This window comes from Anoplopoma fimbria, chromosome 23, assembly GCF_027596085.1.
Source record: "Anoplopoma fimbria isolate UVic2021 breed Golden Eagle Sablefish chromosome 23, Afim_UVic_2022, whole genome shotgun sequence".
NCBI classification, from domain to species: Eukaryota; Metazoa; Chordata; class Actinopteri; order Perciformes; family Anoplopomatidae; genus Anoplopoma; species Anoplopoma fimbria.
In genome coordinates this window covers 19,649,522-19,666,623 of record NC_072471.1, presented here as the reverse complement: position 1 = coordinate 19,666,623, position 17,102 = coordinate 19,649,522, and the positions used below count along the sequence as shown (strand labels likewise).

General features: G+C 41.7%; 1 protein-coding gene across 1 annotated transcript in view; it reads left to right on the top strand.

Annotated features, from left to right (window-relative positions):
- The window catches only part of large1 (LARGE xylosyl- and glucuronyltransferase 1), a 99,546-nt gene that overhangs the window by 35,482 nt on the left and 46,962 nt on the right, over window positions 1-17,102 (top strand). Inside the window, exons 3-6 of the mRNA XM_054624986.1 lie at window positions 3,454-3,758; window positions 9,574-9,656; window positions 15,136-15,259; window positions 15,431-15,602. Of these exons, the coding sequence (XP_054480961.1) occupies window positions 3,454-3,758; window positions 9,574-9,656; window positions 15,136-15,259; window positions 15,431-15,602 (684 nt within the window). The remainder of the gene's footprint in view (window positions 1-3,453; window positions 3,759-9,573; window positions 9,657-15,135; window positions 15,260-15,430; window positions 15,603-17,102) is intronic.

Genomic DNA, 17,102 nt, shown 5'->3' with positions numbered 1-17,102 from the left:
CTGGTCCTGTATGTTTTGGGTTTTTTGTATTGCAACATATGTTTATTGATAGTGTATGGATTTTGAATCAAAACTAGATTCCTGGCAGACAGTGGCTCAGATGATGTTGGATGATACAGTGTGATCATTGCAAATGCAGATCCCACTGTCCGGCCTGCATGAAACCAGTAAACTCATTTGACCCAGTTTAAACATATGGTGGTGTGTTCTTTATACTATGACAGTTTTATTCAAAATATATCACTTTGCTTACAGTATTGCAATATATTAAATGGTAACCCCTGTATCATGCCCAGTGACATACAGCCCTCAGTATTTAACACAGGATTTAGTGGGATGTGCTGGGTGGACCTCAGACCTTGGGGGGGTCCAGGGAAAGACAGTGTTATCTGTTTTGAGCTTAGCTCAGTGGAGCAGGCTTTGTCCTCATACTGGGCAGCTGTCTTTAGTGGGTAAATGTCTGCCTCTATTGAGGAGATGCATTGTGTTCCAGTAAATCAAGAGAACGCTCCCTCAGTCACACATTAAAGGTGTTTGCTAACAGCTCAGTGCTGTGTTAAAGCCGTAGGAAACTCTTCCTTCATTATCCCCTTGTGATCCTGTAATGTATGTATTGTAATGAATATGTATGTTCATGCAACCCATGTTTGTTAACTCATTTATTTAATCTTGCTCTGTAGTTTGGCAATATCTGTGCTGTCTGGTTATTAGTTTGGTTGTGTTAAAATGAATGAAATATCCCAAATAAATACAAATACAAATAGAATAATCTTGAACAAATACAAATGAAATGCATCAATCTGTTGCACTTTGAGAGCAAGATCTCTGAAGAACTTTATGCTCTTGTTCTAGCAATAGTGGAATGTAACTAAGTACATTTAGGCTACTCTGTAATTGAGTATTTCCATTGTATGTTACTTAATACTTCTAGTCCACTACATCTCAGAGGGAAATATTGTACTTCTAACTACACTACATGTGTTTAACTATATGATTTACTAGTTTGGCTACTTTGCAGATTTAGATTCCCAATACAAAATATAAATCAACTAATATACTATGATGTATTATTAAGTAGTATATAATCTTATTAAAGAAGTTAAATGAGCTCCACTTTTACCAGCTGCAACATGAAAGTATCCTATCATATGGCTAACAAGGTAAACCCATCACAATGATCATTTTCTATTGCACCAATTCCACCAGCAGAACAACAAAGTCATAGTCACCTCTATGTTTTCATTCAATAGTTATTTTCATACCTCCCAATTTTTTTTTTACCGATGTTAAAGTGCTATTAATAAGACTCAATACTTTCTGTATATATTTCAAATGACAAGTTTACCAGAAAATTGAGTGATTATGTTCCAAAAAACAGCAATGTAAAATTGGGCAATTCTTTTTGCAGCAAAGGGCCGAGTATGACATGGTTTTGTTGTACTGATAGAATTAAAGCTGTGCAACTATAAATTATATTGTATTTATTAAGACAACAGCGAAATATGGAGGAGGTGTACTGAAATTGGAGCAGATCTGTAAATTTCCCCACTGCGGGACTAATAAAGGATTATCTTATCTTATCTTATCAGCCTCTGAATACAATATTATAAAATACAGACTGCCTCTCATTTTAGCTTTTTTTCAACTAGACCCCTGTTTAGCTCTGTCTTTGAGATAAATAAAGCCCTCCTATCCATCAATTTACCGTAATGTAATATATTCATTATTTTCTTTAGGCGAGGTTTATTATATTTTGCAACAAGATCTAACAGTAAAATAGTTAATGTGAACTCAGGCGGCAACCTCCATGTCTGAAAAGTGAAGCCGATCCTGAACTGTCTTAAAGCTGCATTCTCTCTAATGACCATCAGGGGGCGACTCCTCTGGTTGTATAGAAGTCTATGAGAAAATGACTCTACTTGCTCTCTCTTGATTTATTACCTCAATAAACATTGTGAACATGAGTTTATGATCTCAATCTCTAATTTCAAGACTTCTTCAATACAGCATGATGTTCATTTAGTAAATGATGCTCCATTTAGAGTCAAATGTCAAACTCCAGGTTTAAAAAACGTAGCTCAGAAACCAATGAGTCACTGTGATTATGTCCACTTATTATATTCAGTCTATGTGTGAATGTTATGTTGGACAAATATCAAATAATCCCAATATGAAGGTTCAGGAGTTTTAAATGCAGGTTACTGTTGATTTAATTCTTTTGAAAGATTTGGATCCTTTTTCACTGACATAAAACACATGCCCACACAGTTGACCATTTTTACATCACAATTTATACTGTTTATAAATTTGAAATGTGTAACGCGTGTAAGTTTAGCATGCATGATTGACCTGGTCAGTGTTAATACAGATAATCTGCTGGGGGTATTTCTCTTGCATGTAAATTACAGTGCTCTGTTATTTTTCCTCCACTGGGACAGTTTGATTCCTGTGTTTTTACTGAGGCTCTTATTTGCATGTAGATGATGAGCCTTATGACAAATAACTAAAAGCCAAATTAATTGGCTTGGCTGCATAAAAGACCAGGTGCATCTGCTGCCCTGAAAATGCCATATGCCATGTCTGAGTAGCACAAACAAATGGCCGGTTCAGTGGGATTAGTCTTTGCAAATCCACTCTGCAAATTAATTGCAGCTTGGACTAAATGGAGTCCAGAAGGTGCTTTGGTTCTGGTGGAGAGGGCTTAGAGGCCCTCCCTGGTTGAAAGGACCCATACTGCCTGCCTCTCTGTATTATAAACCACAGGGGACAATACATCTGCAGAAAAAGTCTAAGTTATGGGTGGATTCATGTACGCACTTTGTTCATTTGTTCCCAGGCAATATTGAGCATCTTTACAAATAAAAAAAAAAACAAATGTCCACTCTTACATAGGTTCAGCACAGGGATGTTAAACTGATGGTCTGTGTCAAAGGGGGGGCCACCAACCCTCCCAATTGGGTGGTCCCCCCAAAAAGTCACTTGGGGGGGGACATTGTGAAAGGAGAACCTGTTGTACTCTGTAATGACCCCCCCCTTTGTGACTTGAGGTTTCTGAGATGTACTGAGGAGAGCGAGCTTCATCTTCTCTGTGCAGCATTCATATTGAAGCAGCGGAGATGGCTCCTATATATAATTATAACACATTTTTATTACGATAGAATTATTATATCATATTGATATTTCACATTTGCATATCATAATATTGAGATATCATATTGGTTTAATATAATAATGACATATCAGATTGGTATATCATATTATTGATACATCATAAAATTGATACATCATATTGATTTCTCATATCATTGATATATCATATTGTTATAACATATTAGTGTTATATCATATAATCCTACAGTATTAAACGACCCATATTGAATAAACATTAAACTGTTATTTACACTGTTAAAATACCTCATGTTAAATCAGTTCTTCCCTGTCTCTGACCCACAGTGAAGCCCCTCCCCCTGTCTCCTTTGGAAGCCCAATCATCAACGCCGGTGGGCGGAGCTGGTGAGCGGCAGGCCTTAGAGCTGCGGGTCCGGGCAGTGGAGGAGGAGAACCGCGCACTGCGCCGGGAGCTGAGCCGGCCACCCAGGAGCCCGTCTGTGCGCCATCCAAACGGTGGTCGCCACGGCAACCAAAGCCGGACCCACTCAGAGGAGGGCACCGGTGACAATGAGGGCCAGAAGGCTGCTGCTGCTGCGGTGGGAAACAGCTCAGACTGTGTCCAGCAGCCGGCGGTGGATAAGTGTGAGGTGAGACGTGTAACACACCCCTCCCACTCTGCTCTGGTACTCACTGGTATTGGCACAGAGTCTGGATACTGCTCAGTACTATGAAACAGGCTCATGGGATCACACTGTACTCAACAGATTTTACATTCAAATTCATTCAACAGAATTAGGGCTTGACGATATGGAAAAGTTATTGAATTGTGATTATTTTTTAGACCAAAATTGTGATTGTGATTCCTTATGTTTGGATTATACTCTACACACAAGTAATAAATCATTCCATGGAGTGAGGAACACATACAGTGAAGGCCCACAGGAAGAAATGAGATGAACTGATAAAGAACATCCCTTTATTTAGCTGTCGATTTGTAAATTCCTTCAATCAAAGAAGATTATCAACATTTAAAACTTCGGTCCTGATAATAATAATAATAATGTAATATTAAAAAACTTTATTTGCATAGTACCTTTCATACAAGATATGCAGCACAAAGTGCTTTACAGCAGAGGAAGATAGACACAGAATGAATATAAAAAAAAGAAGATCATTTGAGAATTAAAGGTTAACTAGTTTATATTCAGAACCTGGGACGGATGTCTCAGAAAGTGAACCAGGTGAAATGAAGATAACTACCAAAGAAGGACAAGAAGACAGAGGACCGAGGGAGGGGGACAGGGGACAGAAAAAAACTTTACTCATGAATATCCATACGTTTAAAAAAAAGATATTAATCGGACTGATCTCCAGTCAGTTACGGTAACAAAATGCACTAACTGTGCAGAACCATCAAAAAGAGCAGATCTCCCTCCCTGACTCTTGCTCTGCTCTGTTGTGATAACTTAACTCTCCCTGGGTCATGAGGAGCTGCAGAGTTTAGACCAAGTGAACTTAGTCTGGTGTACTGCCACTACAACTACTTTGCTGCTGATGTCTTCTCTGCTCCGATGGCCAGCAGCCGTCTGCTCTGAGCGACTCCACCGTCCACCTCTCCCTCTCTCTCTCTCGCCCAGACTACGCACTGAGCCTGCCTCAAAAGATCTTCACCGCTCCAACCAAAATGTCATATGTAAACATGTTGATTTAACCGACCCAGGCCCCGCACATGGCCAGTCTTTGTACTTTCACACGTTGTCCCTGTTGGTCTGTACAGGTTGCCCCCAAGAAATTGGTTAGCAGGTGTGATAATAGAAATTACAGATTTTCAACAAACTTGAAGCTATCTTCAATACAACGCAGACCCTGTTGGGTAAAAAGACATTTCCAACTGCCGTTTATCAAACTAATGCTGCGTTCACAGCAAACACAAAGCGCATTTTTAAATTATAAAGAGCTTTTGTCATTATTTTTGATATTTCATAAATGAGGTGATTGAATAGTCAAAATACCAGCTTCAGCTCTATCCAGAGATCAAAGCTCAAATCATGTCTCCACAGCCAGTAGTTTGTATACTAAATCATGGACTTTGCTATAGTGTCTACTGACTCCTTGTGACGTAAAGGTAGAAGAAATCCCAGTAGAAAATGGTCTGCACCACGCTGACACCACGGCGATCTGGAGGAAGAAGCCCTCGTGGTGATAGTGCCACACCCAGTTGGCTATGTAGAGGGCCTATCTCCATGGATACCGTTATCAACTAAGCACTTTATTTCCACCACCAACTATGGAAGAAATAACAACTATTTTTGCTTTGTGCTTGTTGTGGAAGTCCCAGATATCCTGGGAAACTAAACACTGTGTCTGGGTTCATAACATCATCTGGAGGACTATTCACTGGGGACACGTCGGCTGGTTTACTACAGCTGTAAGGATCCAAAGTAAACTATTTGGCTGGGAAATAATTGCAATAAACGCATAAAAGGGATGCAGAAATAAATACATAATGATTCAGTAAAAAGTCTGAATTTAAGTTTTGCAAGTTCTCTCCATGAAACAACAGGCAAATTAATTTGAACATGATGGTTTTCTCATAGAGCTGGGATCGATTGATGCTGGGCTTTGCTAACATTGTAGCTTCTCCATCTATACTCAACTTCATAAACATCTTTGCATCAAATTTTTACGTAACCTCGCTGCACGAAAAATGTGCGTCCCATTTGTTGTTAATGGAGGGGGAGAAGGAGGAGGAGGAGAAGCAGGAGATGGAGGAGGAGGTTGCAACACATAGATGCCTTGTGCTTTCCCGTGGAGAGGATTTGCCCTCAGATGGTTTCTTATCTCCTCCTCCTCCTCTACTCTCCTCCCACATCAGCTGTCGCTCGCTCACAGTCCTCGGTTAGAGCCAGGCACTGTTCAAAGGCCAGCAGAGTGCGGGGAAAGCAGTGCTCCTCCAGGGCGGAGCAGGAGGAAACAGAGGGCAGTCTAACTGTAGCATCCCTTCAAGCAGTGCTTGATCATGACCCGCTCATTTGGAGGGTGAGCCCGGCTGCCCACATCCCTGCAGGGAGAGAACTGTAGAACCTCTGAGAGGGGAGAAGAAAATGTTCATGGAGTTTTGAAATGTCAAGCTGGCATCCGGGAGAGCTCAAATGGGAGCCATAACCCAGGGCTGCTGGGAGACGTCCAGCACAGTGTTAAGAAACAGCTAAAGGAAAGGAGAACGCTTGTATGTGCTCTCCTCCCTCAGGTGGAGGAGCCTTACAGAGAATGGAAGGAATCAGTTGCTACTTGTCACTCTGTGTAGGTTTTTTCATATATACACACATTTATGTATTTCTCCTAACTTCCTAATTTTCTTACTTTGCTTTTCTAACTGTAAAACAAAATATAAAGAATTAATTACATTAGGGCTGTCCAGAATACCATTTTCTGGCCTCCAGAGCTTCGGTAATAATGAACAGTAAATATCGATATCCTCGGCTGGGGCTGATGTGCGTGTGCAGGACCTGCCGTGATTGGAGGGGGGCTTTAACCCCTTGGTTAGTAGGCAGCGTGGACTTGTGTCATGAAAGCAGCACAATTCCTCCGGCACACACTCAGAAACTTCCCCCATCGAGTGTTTTCAAACCAAATCGTGTCATGACACTGGCTCTGCACTCGGCGTCTCCTCTCCTCATCCCTCTGTGTGCAGGAGTGTTCAGAGGCTTGAGCAACAGTGACGATGGCTCCGTAGTGCTGCAACATGCGTCTTTAGGTGTATATAAAGGCATTCTTTTTTCCAGCTCGATGTAAATGTAGTGAATTGTTATTTATTTAAATAATGGGAACGGATACCCAGTTGTAGTGGACTGATTTTCGATATCAATATTGATATATCGATATAAGTGACCCTGCTAAACCTGAATCATCTATAGTAACTAGAGATTCTATGACTACGGGCAAAGCCCTCTAAGAGTCGTGAAGAATTTTTCAACCTTTTACTCTCCATGGGCCTCCTGATGTCCGGACCTGGAACATGTTACAGCTATGGGACCATAGTTCTGCTCTCAATTGAAACCATCAGTTCTTCAGCTGGCCTTTTAGAGGGGCTACACATTTACTTATTGAATCTGGAGTTACAATGCGTAACTATTTTATACTGCATAGGCTTCACCTATTGGGTTAAGGGCGAAGGTAATGTAGTCTAAACCTCACTGTGACATGAAGTTCCACAAGCAGACAACATACACCAGTTCACAGACCGTAAATGCTACGGGTGATGCGGCAGGGAAGCCCCCAGCTCACATCATCACACTGCCGCTGCAGAAGAGTAGCACGTTGATTATGCTTTATTCTTGGAGTCCACCCTGACCCCCTGCAAAGGCTCGAATCCCGCTGCACTATAGGATAGTGCAATGGCATCACACAGCCAGTGAGACAAAAGCTGTTTCTACAGAGCCATGCCTTTAAGAGTCCACTCTGTAATGAAGGAAGAGCTGCTGTGTCCACCTAATGTCTGCAGTGTGTACAACATACTGATAAGCTGAGCCCCTCAAGAGAAACCATTCTCGACCGAAAGGAGTACATAAAGACTTAAGGTGCAATTGAGGAACTTGTCTCTAAAGCTGCTTCTTCTCTAATAGAAAAGCAGGAAGGGGAGACCGACGGCATACACAGGTCATCTACTCTCTTAACTGATGTCAGGGCGAGGAGCAGCGCTGTCTGAAAGATAAATTCTTGACAGAGATCTCGGCGCAGCATCAGCGGACTCCCTTTAGAAAATGTTTCACCAAAGAACCAACTCTCTCCAAAGCCTTTGTGACAGGACGAAATCTACCAACGTTTGGATGTTGAGTATGTCAGAGGAGTATGCTCAGAGGACCGACCACTGTCAGTATGCTCAGAGGACCGACCACTGTCAGTATCCTCAGAGGACCGACCACTGTCAGTATGCTCAGAGGACCGACCACTGTCAGGACCAGAGGGCCACTGTCAGTATCCTCAGAGGAGAGGACCGGCCACTGTCAGTCTCAGAGGACCGGCCAGTCAGCCATCCTCAGAGGACCGGCCACTGTCAGTATCCTCAGAGGACCGGCCACTGTCAGTATCCTCAGAGGACCGGCCACTGTCATGTGTCAGAGGACCGGCCACTGTCAGTATCCAGTATCACAGAGGAGAGGACCAGAGGACTGGCCACTGTCAGTATCCACAGAGGACCGGCCACCAGTATGCTCAGAGGACCGACCACTGTCAGTATGCTCAGAGGACCGACCACTGTCAGTATCCTCAGAGGACCGGCCACTGTCAGTATCCTCAGAGGACCGACCACAGTATGCTCAGTATCAGAGGACCGGCCACTGTCAGTATCCACAGAGGACCGGCCACTGTCAGTATCCACAGAGGACCGGCCACTGTCAGTATCCTCAGAGGACCGGCCACTGTCAGTATCCCGGCCAGAGTATCCTCAGACCGGCCACTGTCAGTATCCACAGAGGACCGTATCCTCCACTGTCAGTATCCACAGAGGACCGGCCACTGTCAGTATCCACAGAGGACCGGCCACTATCAGTATCCTCGAAGGATGTGAGGAAAACTGCTGAGAGTGAATATGAGTAAAGCTGCTGGGTCTGATAACATCCCTGGTCTTGTAATAAGAACCTTGTGCAAACAGCTAACTGATGTCATCACTGATATTCCAGCCAGCCTGGACCCTCACCAGTTGGCATACAGAGCCAACAGATCCACAGAGGATGCCATCTCCACTGCTCTCCACTCAACTCTCAATCATCTGGGAAATAACAACACCTTCATCAGAATGTCGTTAGTTGACTTCAGCTCAGCCTTTGACACAATCTCCACCATTGAACTGATTGGTAAACTTAGCACTTTGGGCTTGAGTACCTCACTCTGCAACTGGTTAGTAGACCCCTCATAAACAGACCCCTGCACCTCCTCCACTCTAGCGTTGAACACTGGAGCCCCCCAGGGCTGTGTTCTCAGACCCCTCCTGTTCACACTGTACACCCACAACTGATAACTTGAACATGAAGAGAACTCTGTGGTGAAGTTTGCACATGACACGCCCTCATCTTCCAGATTACAAACAAATAATGAGACTTCATATAGATCTCTGCAGAGGGGTGCTTGTCTATATAGATTCAAATGAGTAAGAATGTGTGGCTGCAGAGCAACAATCCATAAGCAGTTGACTTGGTATTACAATGCTTGATCAAAATTGTTCCCATGATGCTTTGATGTAAGATAATGACTATTCAACACTATGATTTGCTATAAACACTTTAAGTTAATCAATACTCTGTGCTTTAAATTATTATTATTTTCTACTCAGCTAATTCAAATCTGCAAATGTTGTTTCTTCTCTGTGACATGTAGAATTAATTTATATCCTTTTTAATATGCTTCTATGTATTCTTTATAATCCTTCACTCTAACCTTTTACTCTTCTCATGCTCTCCACAGACCATCCACGTGGCCATCGTATGTGCAGGTTACAACGCCAGTCGAGACGTGGTGACACTGGTTAAATCAGTCCTTTTCCACAGGTACAGCAATGCTCTCTCTTACTTTTACCCTTTTTAGCTCCAGAAATGACATTGCATAAAATGAGTCACACCCACACATATTTTATTTATATATATATATATAAACACACGCGCACACACACACACTTTGGCAACAATCTAGTGTCAACCAAATGAAAGGTGCCTCTGTAGTGGATATTTTAAAACATTTCCTTTTTTAATGGAAGAGTGGCATCTCTGCCATTATCAGCATTTCAACATAAAACTACACCTTTTATCAAAGAGAAAAAAGGAACTCGAAGCGAATGAGAAAACCTGTTGAATGTGATAAAGTACATCTCACATTAGAAAAGATGACGTACAAGCACTTAACTGTAAAATAGTTTGAAAATGTACTTGATGTTGGTGTGGGCCATCATTAGTCTTGTGTGAACATGAATTATGAATAGTTTATTTTACGTTAGAGATGGAGGATCCATTAGTAATCCGTCAGTGTGCATTCAGCTTCACAGCTTCTAACGGCACAATGTCTTAATGAGCTCCAGAGATGCAGCAGAATAACATTTAATGGAATTATTTTGATTTAAATTGCCTTAATAAAAAACTAATCATGCAAGACAAAGTGCAATACAATAAACAATGTTACCTATGTACCTTCTTTAAATGGTCAGGTGGCACTTTCCATGATAGCCCCTGCCATCAGTGTATGAATGGGTGTGAATGGTTGAATGATGACATGTAGTGTAAACATGCTTTCAGTGGTTGGAAGACTAGAAAAGCGCTATAGAGGTACAGTCCATTTATCATAACCCTTTACTGAGAGGTGAGCCTGTTGGACTGTCTTCTGATGGTGGGGGCCGTTCTGATGTTTGACTCAAAGGACACCACCTGACCCTGCAATATGCTGACTTGCAGCCTTTATCAAACAATGTCCAGCTATATTTCCTCCTATATTGGTGATTTTTGATAGAAATTGAATATGTTATGAATTTCCTGTGAAACAAGATTTGAGTGATATATGCCGTAGTTACTGTACTATACAGTCAGTTCCTTTCAAGCAGCCATATGTTGTTTAATCGACACTGTAAATCAAATATTTGCCACCAGTTCATCTCTTGCCTCAGTGATGGAGAGCCCTGTAGAATTATTTTCACTGAGTCAGACTGCGGGGCCTCTCATCACTCTGTTATGTCCAACAGCAGCTGTTAATGTCCTGTCAGGAGAACGTTAGACTGTCCTCACTAGAGAAACGACAAGACTATGAATGACCTCTGGAAGTGACCTCTTGTGTTCTGTTTTGGCAAAAGTAGTACACATTGTTTCTTGCCACAAATCCTCTTCATGGGTGGAAGGGGTGTCCCTATTCTCTAAATTAATTTCTGAATTAAAACTGCCTGACATATGGGGCAGGTTGCTTAGCCTTACATGGTATAATTGGGGTAATTATGCTATAACAGGTTAATTATGCTAAACGGGTGTCATTCATCATGTTAACGCTGGTCATTAATACAGTTATCTGAAGTTAGGAGTGTTTGCTGAATCTGACTGGCTCACTCGTGTGAGCCCACCGTACAGAAACAAGGAAGGGAAGGTTAAGATAAGAACACAAAAAGTATTGCATGAGGCCCGATATTTACAATGTTGTGGGATTTACACAGCCTACATCCATTGGAACGGTTGAGCTGTAAGACCTTCCACTATACAGAGAATAAAATGTATGAGATTGAAAACGACATGGACCCTAATAACCATTCCTTCTACAACTTAAACAGCAACTGTGAGCTCTACACTGAAGAGTAATACAACGTGTACTGGCTACAATTTCACTGATTTGTCACTGGTTAAAATATTATGGAATTTATAGCAAAACCATTGACACATTTATGTTATCAATCTGTCGTCACAAGCATATTTCCAAACAACATGAAAATGGCTTATGTCATTCCTATCTTCAAGAAATGAGATTGACACTTATTTTCCAATTATACATCGGTTTCTCTGCTTCCCGACTCTCATAAAATAAGATAATATTTCAACTTATCTGTTGGCCGTATTTATAGATTTCAAATTATTCCTTCTGTCTTTTGTCGTCCTGGCTGCTTTGTCTCAGCAGGCAGAGAAGTTTACAAAAAAGAGCTCCTGGCTGATCTTCGGTGCTGTGCTTGTGTAAACATAAGGACGGTGGATGAGACTGTGGACAGAGCCGATTAAATTAGGTTTAACTTTCGTTAACATGTTCATGCTTGTTCCACAGATGTGTTGATTGAGTTTCTGCTTTTTACTCATGAATGTTTTATTGCACGTACGTCAGGGTTATCCATACTCAATCTTTAATTTTTTAGCACCGGGGCCCGTAAATACGGGGTTTCAGAACGCATCCCTACCTTAAGATGAGGTAAAACAAGAAAGGCTCACCAGAGCCAGCGTCCGTTCTGGGCTGCTGTAGAAGCATATAGGTGCAAGATGACGGACTCTGTGAAGACAACCCGCTCTCTACGCAGATATGAAGAGCTTTTTCTAAGCTAACGACAACGCTAAGTTTCTCAGTTTCAGGAGATTGTACACTGATTAAAACATAGTTATGAACATTATATTCAATATCCCCCCTTAATGTACGCTCAAACACAAAAACAAAAGAAGAGCCACTACATGGCAGGAGGGTACTCTACAATGACGGCGTATTGTAGCCGCATGTACTGGAAGGCAAACTGGCACATCTTCAACATACTTGGTCCATGGTTCCCAAGCCAAGTCCTCTGCTCCCAAGTTTCAGAGAAAGTCCACATTGTATCATTGGAGGTTGGTTTGGTTTCTAGGGGAAAAGATGGAGCCATGCACAACTGAAGTGGTTAAGTACAGAAATACAGAAGGATGAACTTTAAACCTTTTAACTGGAGTGGAACATGGATGGTTTACTCAATGTGCCCATTGGGCACAGGTCGAGGGGCCCAAAGGGTTCAGGTGGCCCCTGGACCAGAGATGTAAATGACTGTACACATTTCTTGTTGGATAGTCAATCAAACAAATATAAAGAGACGCAAGTTGTCTACAACTAGATGCAAGTTGACTAAAAAAAGACACAGATAGACTACACAGAGACTCAGAACAGCTACAGAGTGACTTCCTCTTTACATGGAGTTGAACGCTCAGGTTCAGGACAATCTTTCACTCCTCTCTGAGCAGAAGAGAGATCAATCAATCTGTATCTGTGTCCGCTCTGAGAGTCTACTGAAACAAGATAACTTCACTGTATGATGAATATTACATGAATAGATTATCATGGGAAGAGCTCTGATAATCAGGATGTACTACACATATTTGCTTTCTTATTGGCGTGATCCCAAGCATCCAGTGAAAGGCTTGTTGCTGTTTGTCCGGAGGATGTGAAGACCCTTTCTGTTTGCACTGCTGCTGCTGACAGCTTGTGTGGAACCAGAGTTCCGATACATTTTGACATCTCCCAGCCCACCGTACTTATAGAGCAAGTGCAGCTGACACATTCATTCCCAAAGTCATTCAGCACCATACACCCGCAGGTGCTCACATCCTCAGCTCAGTGTCACTATTTGGAAGTCCTGAATACCTATTTAGAACACACTCTGTCTTCTATGTGTGTGAGCTATGACACATAGTGTGTGGTCTTTCTCTGGAAGAAGCTTTGGGCGTCACGTCTGATGAATCACCCCCTTCACTGTGCTCCGTCTGCTTTACCAGCCTCAGGTTGCCCAAACAATATCTACTTCCCTTACTTGTTTGTTCTTGAGCTTTCAATCACACGGCATGGTCTTTATGAGCAGATGGAACTGTAGATATAGGGTTAGGATTTAGTTTTAAATGATCCTGTGAAAATACCATAAACATATGACCTATTCATTGAGAATGTGCTGCTTCTTGAAAGACCTGAATATGTGTGTGGCCATCATACTTGGTATCTTAAAGAGACACTTCACCAATTTTACAAGTAAAGGCTCGGGCTTGTTTCAGTATCATTTTCACTACTTGATTAATAAATGGTGAATGGACTTGTTCTTGGATATTGTCTTTGAACTCAAAGCTCTTTAAGATTACATGTCCTTCACCCATTCATACAATGATGGCAAGGTGACGCCTGCCCATCAGTAATACTAAACATTCACACCAATCCACACACTGCTGGCCTAGCCTTCATAAGCAATGCAGGGTTAAGTGTCTCGCCCCGCATAACCCCCAATTGAAAGACAAACTGCTCTACCTTTGAGCCTCCGCCGGCCTACAATAGGATACCCGAGTTTCAAACTGATAACAAAGAACATCATTTTAGGAATGTATATATGTATGTTCTTTAACTCTTTATCTTTTAACAAAAAGAGCTAAAGTTTTCACTGTTAAAAAAGCTTTAAGACAAAGCCTGTGTTACACACTGGACAGATGCTGGTGTTTTTTTGGTGCTTGACCCACATTGGGGACTACAAGTTGGCATATCTCATTTGGGTTTGACCTTTTGACTATTTTTGAAAGTCTTTTAATTGGAATTTTAAATATCTGCATTACTCCCGCAGAGGAAAAGGCTGGCAATATTCAATATTTTCCTCTCAACAAATTCCATGAAAAAACTACAGCCAACATGTTAGTCCATCTCTGTTAACTTTCTGAATTCTCTAGCAGTCTGAGGCTTCTGACTCCAAAAAAATCTGTTTTATTTTGTTAAAATGTTGGGGACTATTTTTAGGAGCGGATGAATCCACATTTGGTGGCAGCAGGACAGTGTATGTGGGATTGAGTCAAGATAAACTTCAGTTTTTTTAGTTTTTGGAACAACCAAACTTTACGGCGCTAAGGAACACACTCATTGTGGTTCTTCCTGCACATTGGATCAATTATAGAACATCACCAGACATATCCTAAAAGTGACATACTGCATCGTCCACGGTTCTATTCCAGCCAAGGACCTGTCTTACACATCATACCCCCACTCTTCCCTTGTTTCCTGTCTACCTCAATACCGTCCAATCTAAGGCGAGGAAAAACTAAAAGTGATCTTTACATTCGGGTTGCTCCAGTTCAGGGTTTTAACATTGTTTTAATGGCTCACTAAATACATACGTAAATAAGTCAATTCTGATGTACAATGTAAATATTCCTAATTGGATAGTTATGTAAGAAGTCATATGTGAGACCAATGTATTAGTATGTGTTGAGTAACATTTAGTGAAGCAAAATGACAACCAGTTGGATGGATGTAGCCTTATTTCTAAAACTACATGGTCATTTCTGGTTAAATAAGAGTTACATTACTTTATTAATTTATCTAACAGTGACTTAATACGCCAGTTAACATCAATATTGACATAGACATTTTTCAACCCTACTTCACACAACATGTAATGGATAAGACCCTTTTAGATGTGTTGCATTAAAGAACTCCCTGGGTGAACTTGTTGAAGTTAATTTAATCAGGATGCTGCTGTGAAAGAGCATTGAGCTTATTCTTGTTTGGGTCTGTGTTTGTGTCTTTCCACAGACGGAACCCACTACATTTCCATTTCATCACTGACTCCATTGCTCAGCAGATCCTGTCCTCTCTGTTCCATACCTGGATGGTCCCTGCCGTCAAGGTTGACTTCTATGATGCAGATGAGCTGAAGGTGAAGAACACGACCTCTTCACCTCACTAACTCCCAGCTTCCCTCAGAAATACACAGATATGCATTAAAGTTCACTTGCTATCCTGTAGCGCTAACCATCTTTTAAGGATGCTGTTATAAATTATATATATAAAATACTATCCCAACCCTGCATTTGTATGTTTTCTTCAGTCTGAGGTGTCATGGATCCCCAACAAACATTACTCTGGAATCTACGGCCTGATGAAGTTGGTGCTAACTAAGACGCTGCCGTCCGACCTGCAGAGAGTCATCGTCCTGGACACAGACATCACATTTGCCACTGACATCGCTGAACTCTGGGCAGTCTTCCACAAGTTCAAAGGTAATACAGACCCTATTTTTAAACTAAATTACCAATTTAATTTAAGCAAATTACAGGTTTAACTTTTTCACTTAAAACTCTAGTTTTATCCAAGCAGCAACCTCTGGTGCTGACAAATGAAGCCAATACAGAAGTGACAAAACCTTCTGTTCCTCAAATGGCCACTTGAATCTCCATAGAGCTACATTGTCATTAATTACTATAATTGTTAGTTGCAGCCCGTAGTTTCAAATGAACTTTCCCATCGCTGACCAGTGACAGCAGTACAGAGTCAGGGTCTGTCAGGCTGTTGGCCTGTCAATCTTTAGTAATGTTTTATTTCTCCTGACATCTTCTCATTTATTACTTATTCATCACCCCACGGAGAAAATCCCCACCATGACTCACCATGTGCAATTGTTCTTGTTGAATCAATATGTTTTTGGGATCAGCTGGATCGAAGCTGTGTGTTACACAGGTGCTGTTCTTGTGATAAGCCTTGAGAAGCAGTTCTCCATCTGGTCATGAACTACAGTGTGTGTGCTGTAAATGAATGTAGGCGTGTGCAAATTAAAACAATAAGCAAGCTTGAGAGAGGGGATGAATCCTGCTGTCACACCTCTGCACACATGGCCAATACATGAAGTAGGCATGGTGGTCGGATTGGCTGTTTGGGGAAGTTAAGCAGTCAGCATGCTAATAGTATTGTGTTGGAACAGCTTTCAGGAACATCAGGCCTAAACTGATTCACATTGATTCACCATTCGCACAGGAATCAGGAGCAATATGGGGTTCACATATATATATCCCCCCCTATCTATGATGGCGGGCTTTTCCCTCTTCACAAGCTAGTTCTGCTCGTACATAACCCGCACTTTCTTTGAGCATAGTCAACCCTTAATTGTATGTAAGAGGACAGGCGATGTGACACAAAGTCCTTTGAGTATATCCTAGCAAAGAAGGGAAGAGAGGAGGGAGGTACGCAGGCAGGAGGAGGGCAGTAGGCACTGATGAGTCACTTCAGCGATTTATGGGTAGTGCTGTCCAATAGTGCAGCACAGCCAACAGGAGTTTGGATCAATCTTAATTAGCAGTTGACTCCAATGCAGCACCTCTGCCACCCACTCCCTTTGCTGTCCAGTTGGGCCGAGCTGTCCAGACCCTTTATCTTTGACGCATCACAACAGTCCAGCGAGACACGTTCAATACATTTGCCTCTCAGGCTTTAGCTTTCTTTAGAATGACTTATGAAGAAGTTTAGGAGGACTGATACAGTGCCATGATTTAACCAGCACATTTGGTATTTCATCCACTCATTAACATCATATAAGGCAGTAGCATACTGTTCATTTCTTCAAAGAAAGCATGTATTGATGCATGTCCTCAAGGAGTTTACATAGTAACCACATACAGTCCTACCCGAGGCAGCCACTAGGGACTATGTCTTTGGTAGAAATGTCAGTAAATTCTGAAATAAAAGTGGTATTAAAATAGCTCCCACCAACAAATAAAAGGCCATTG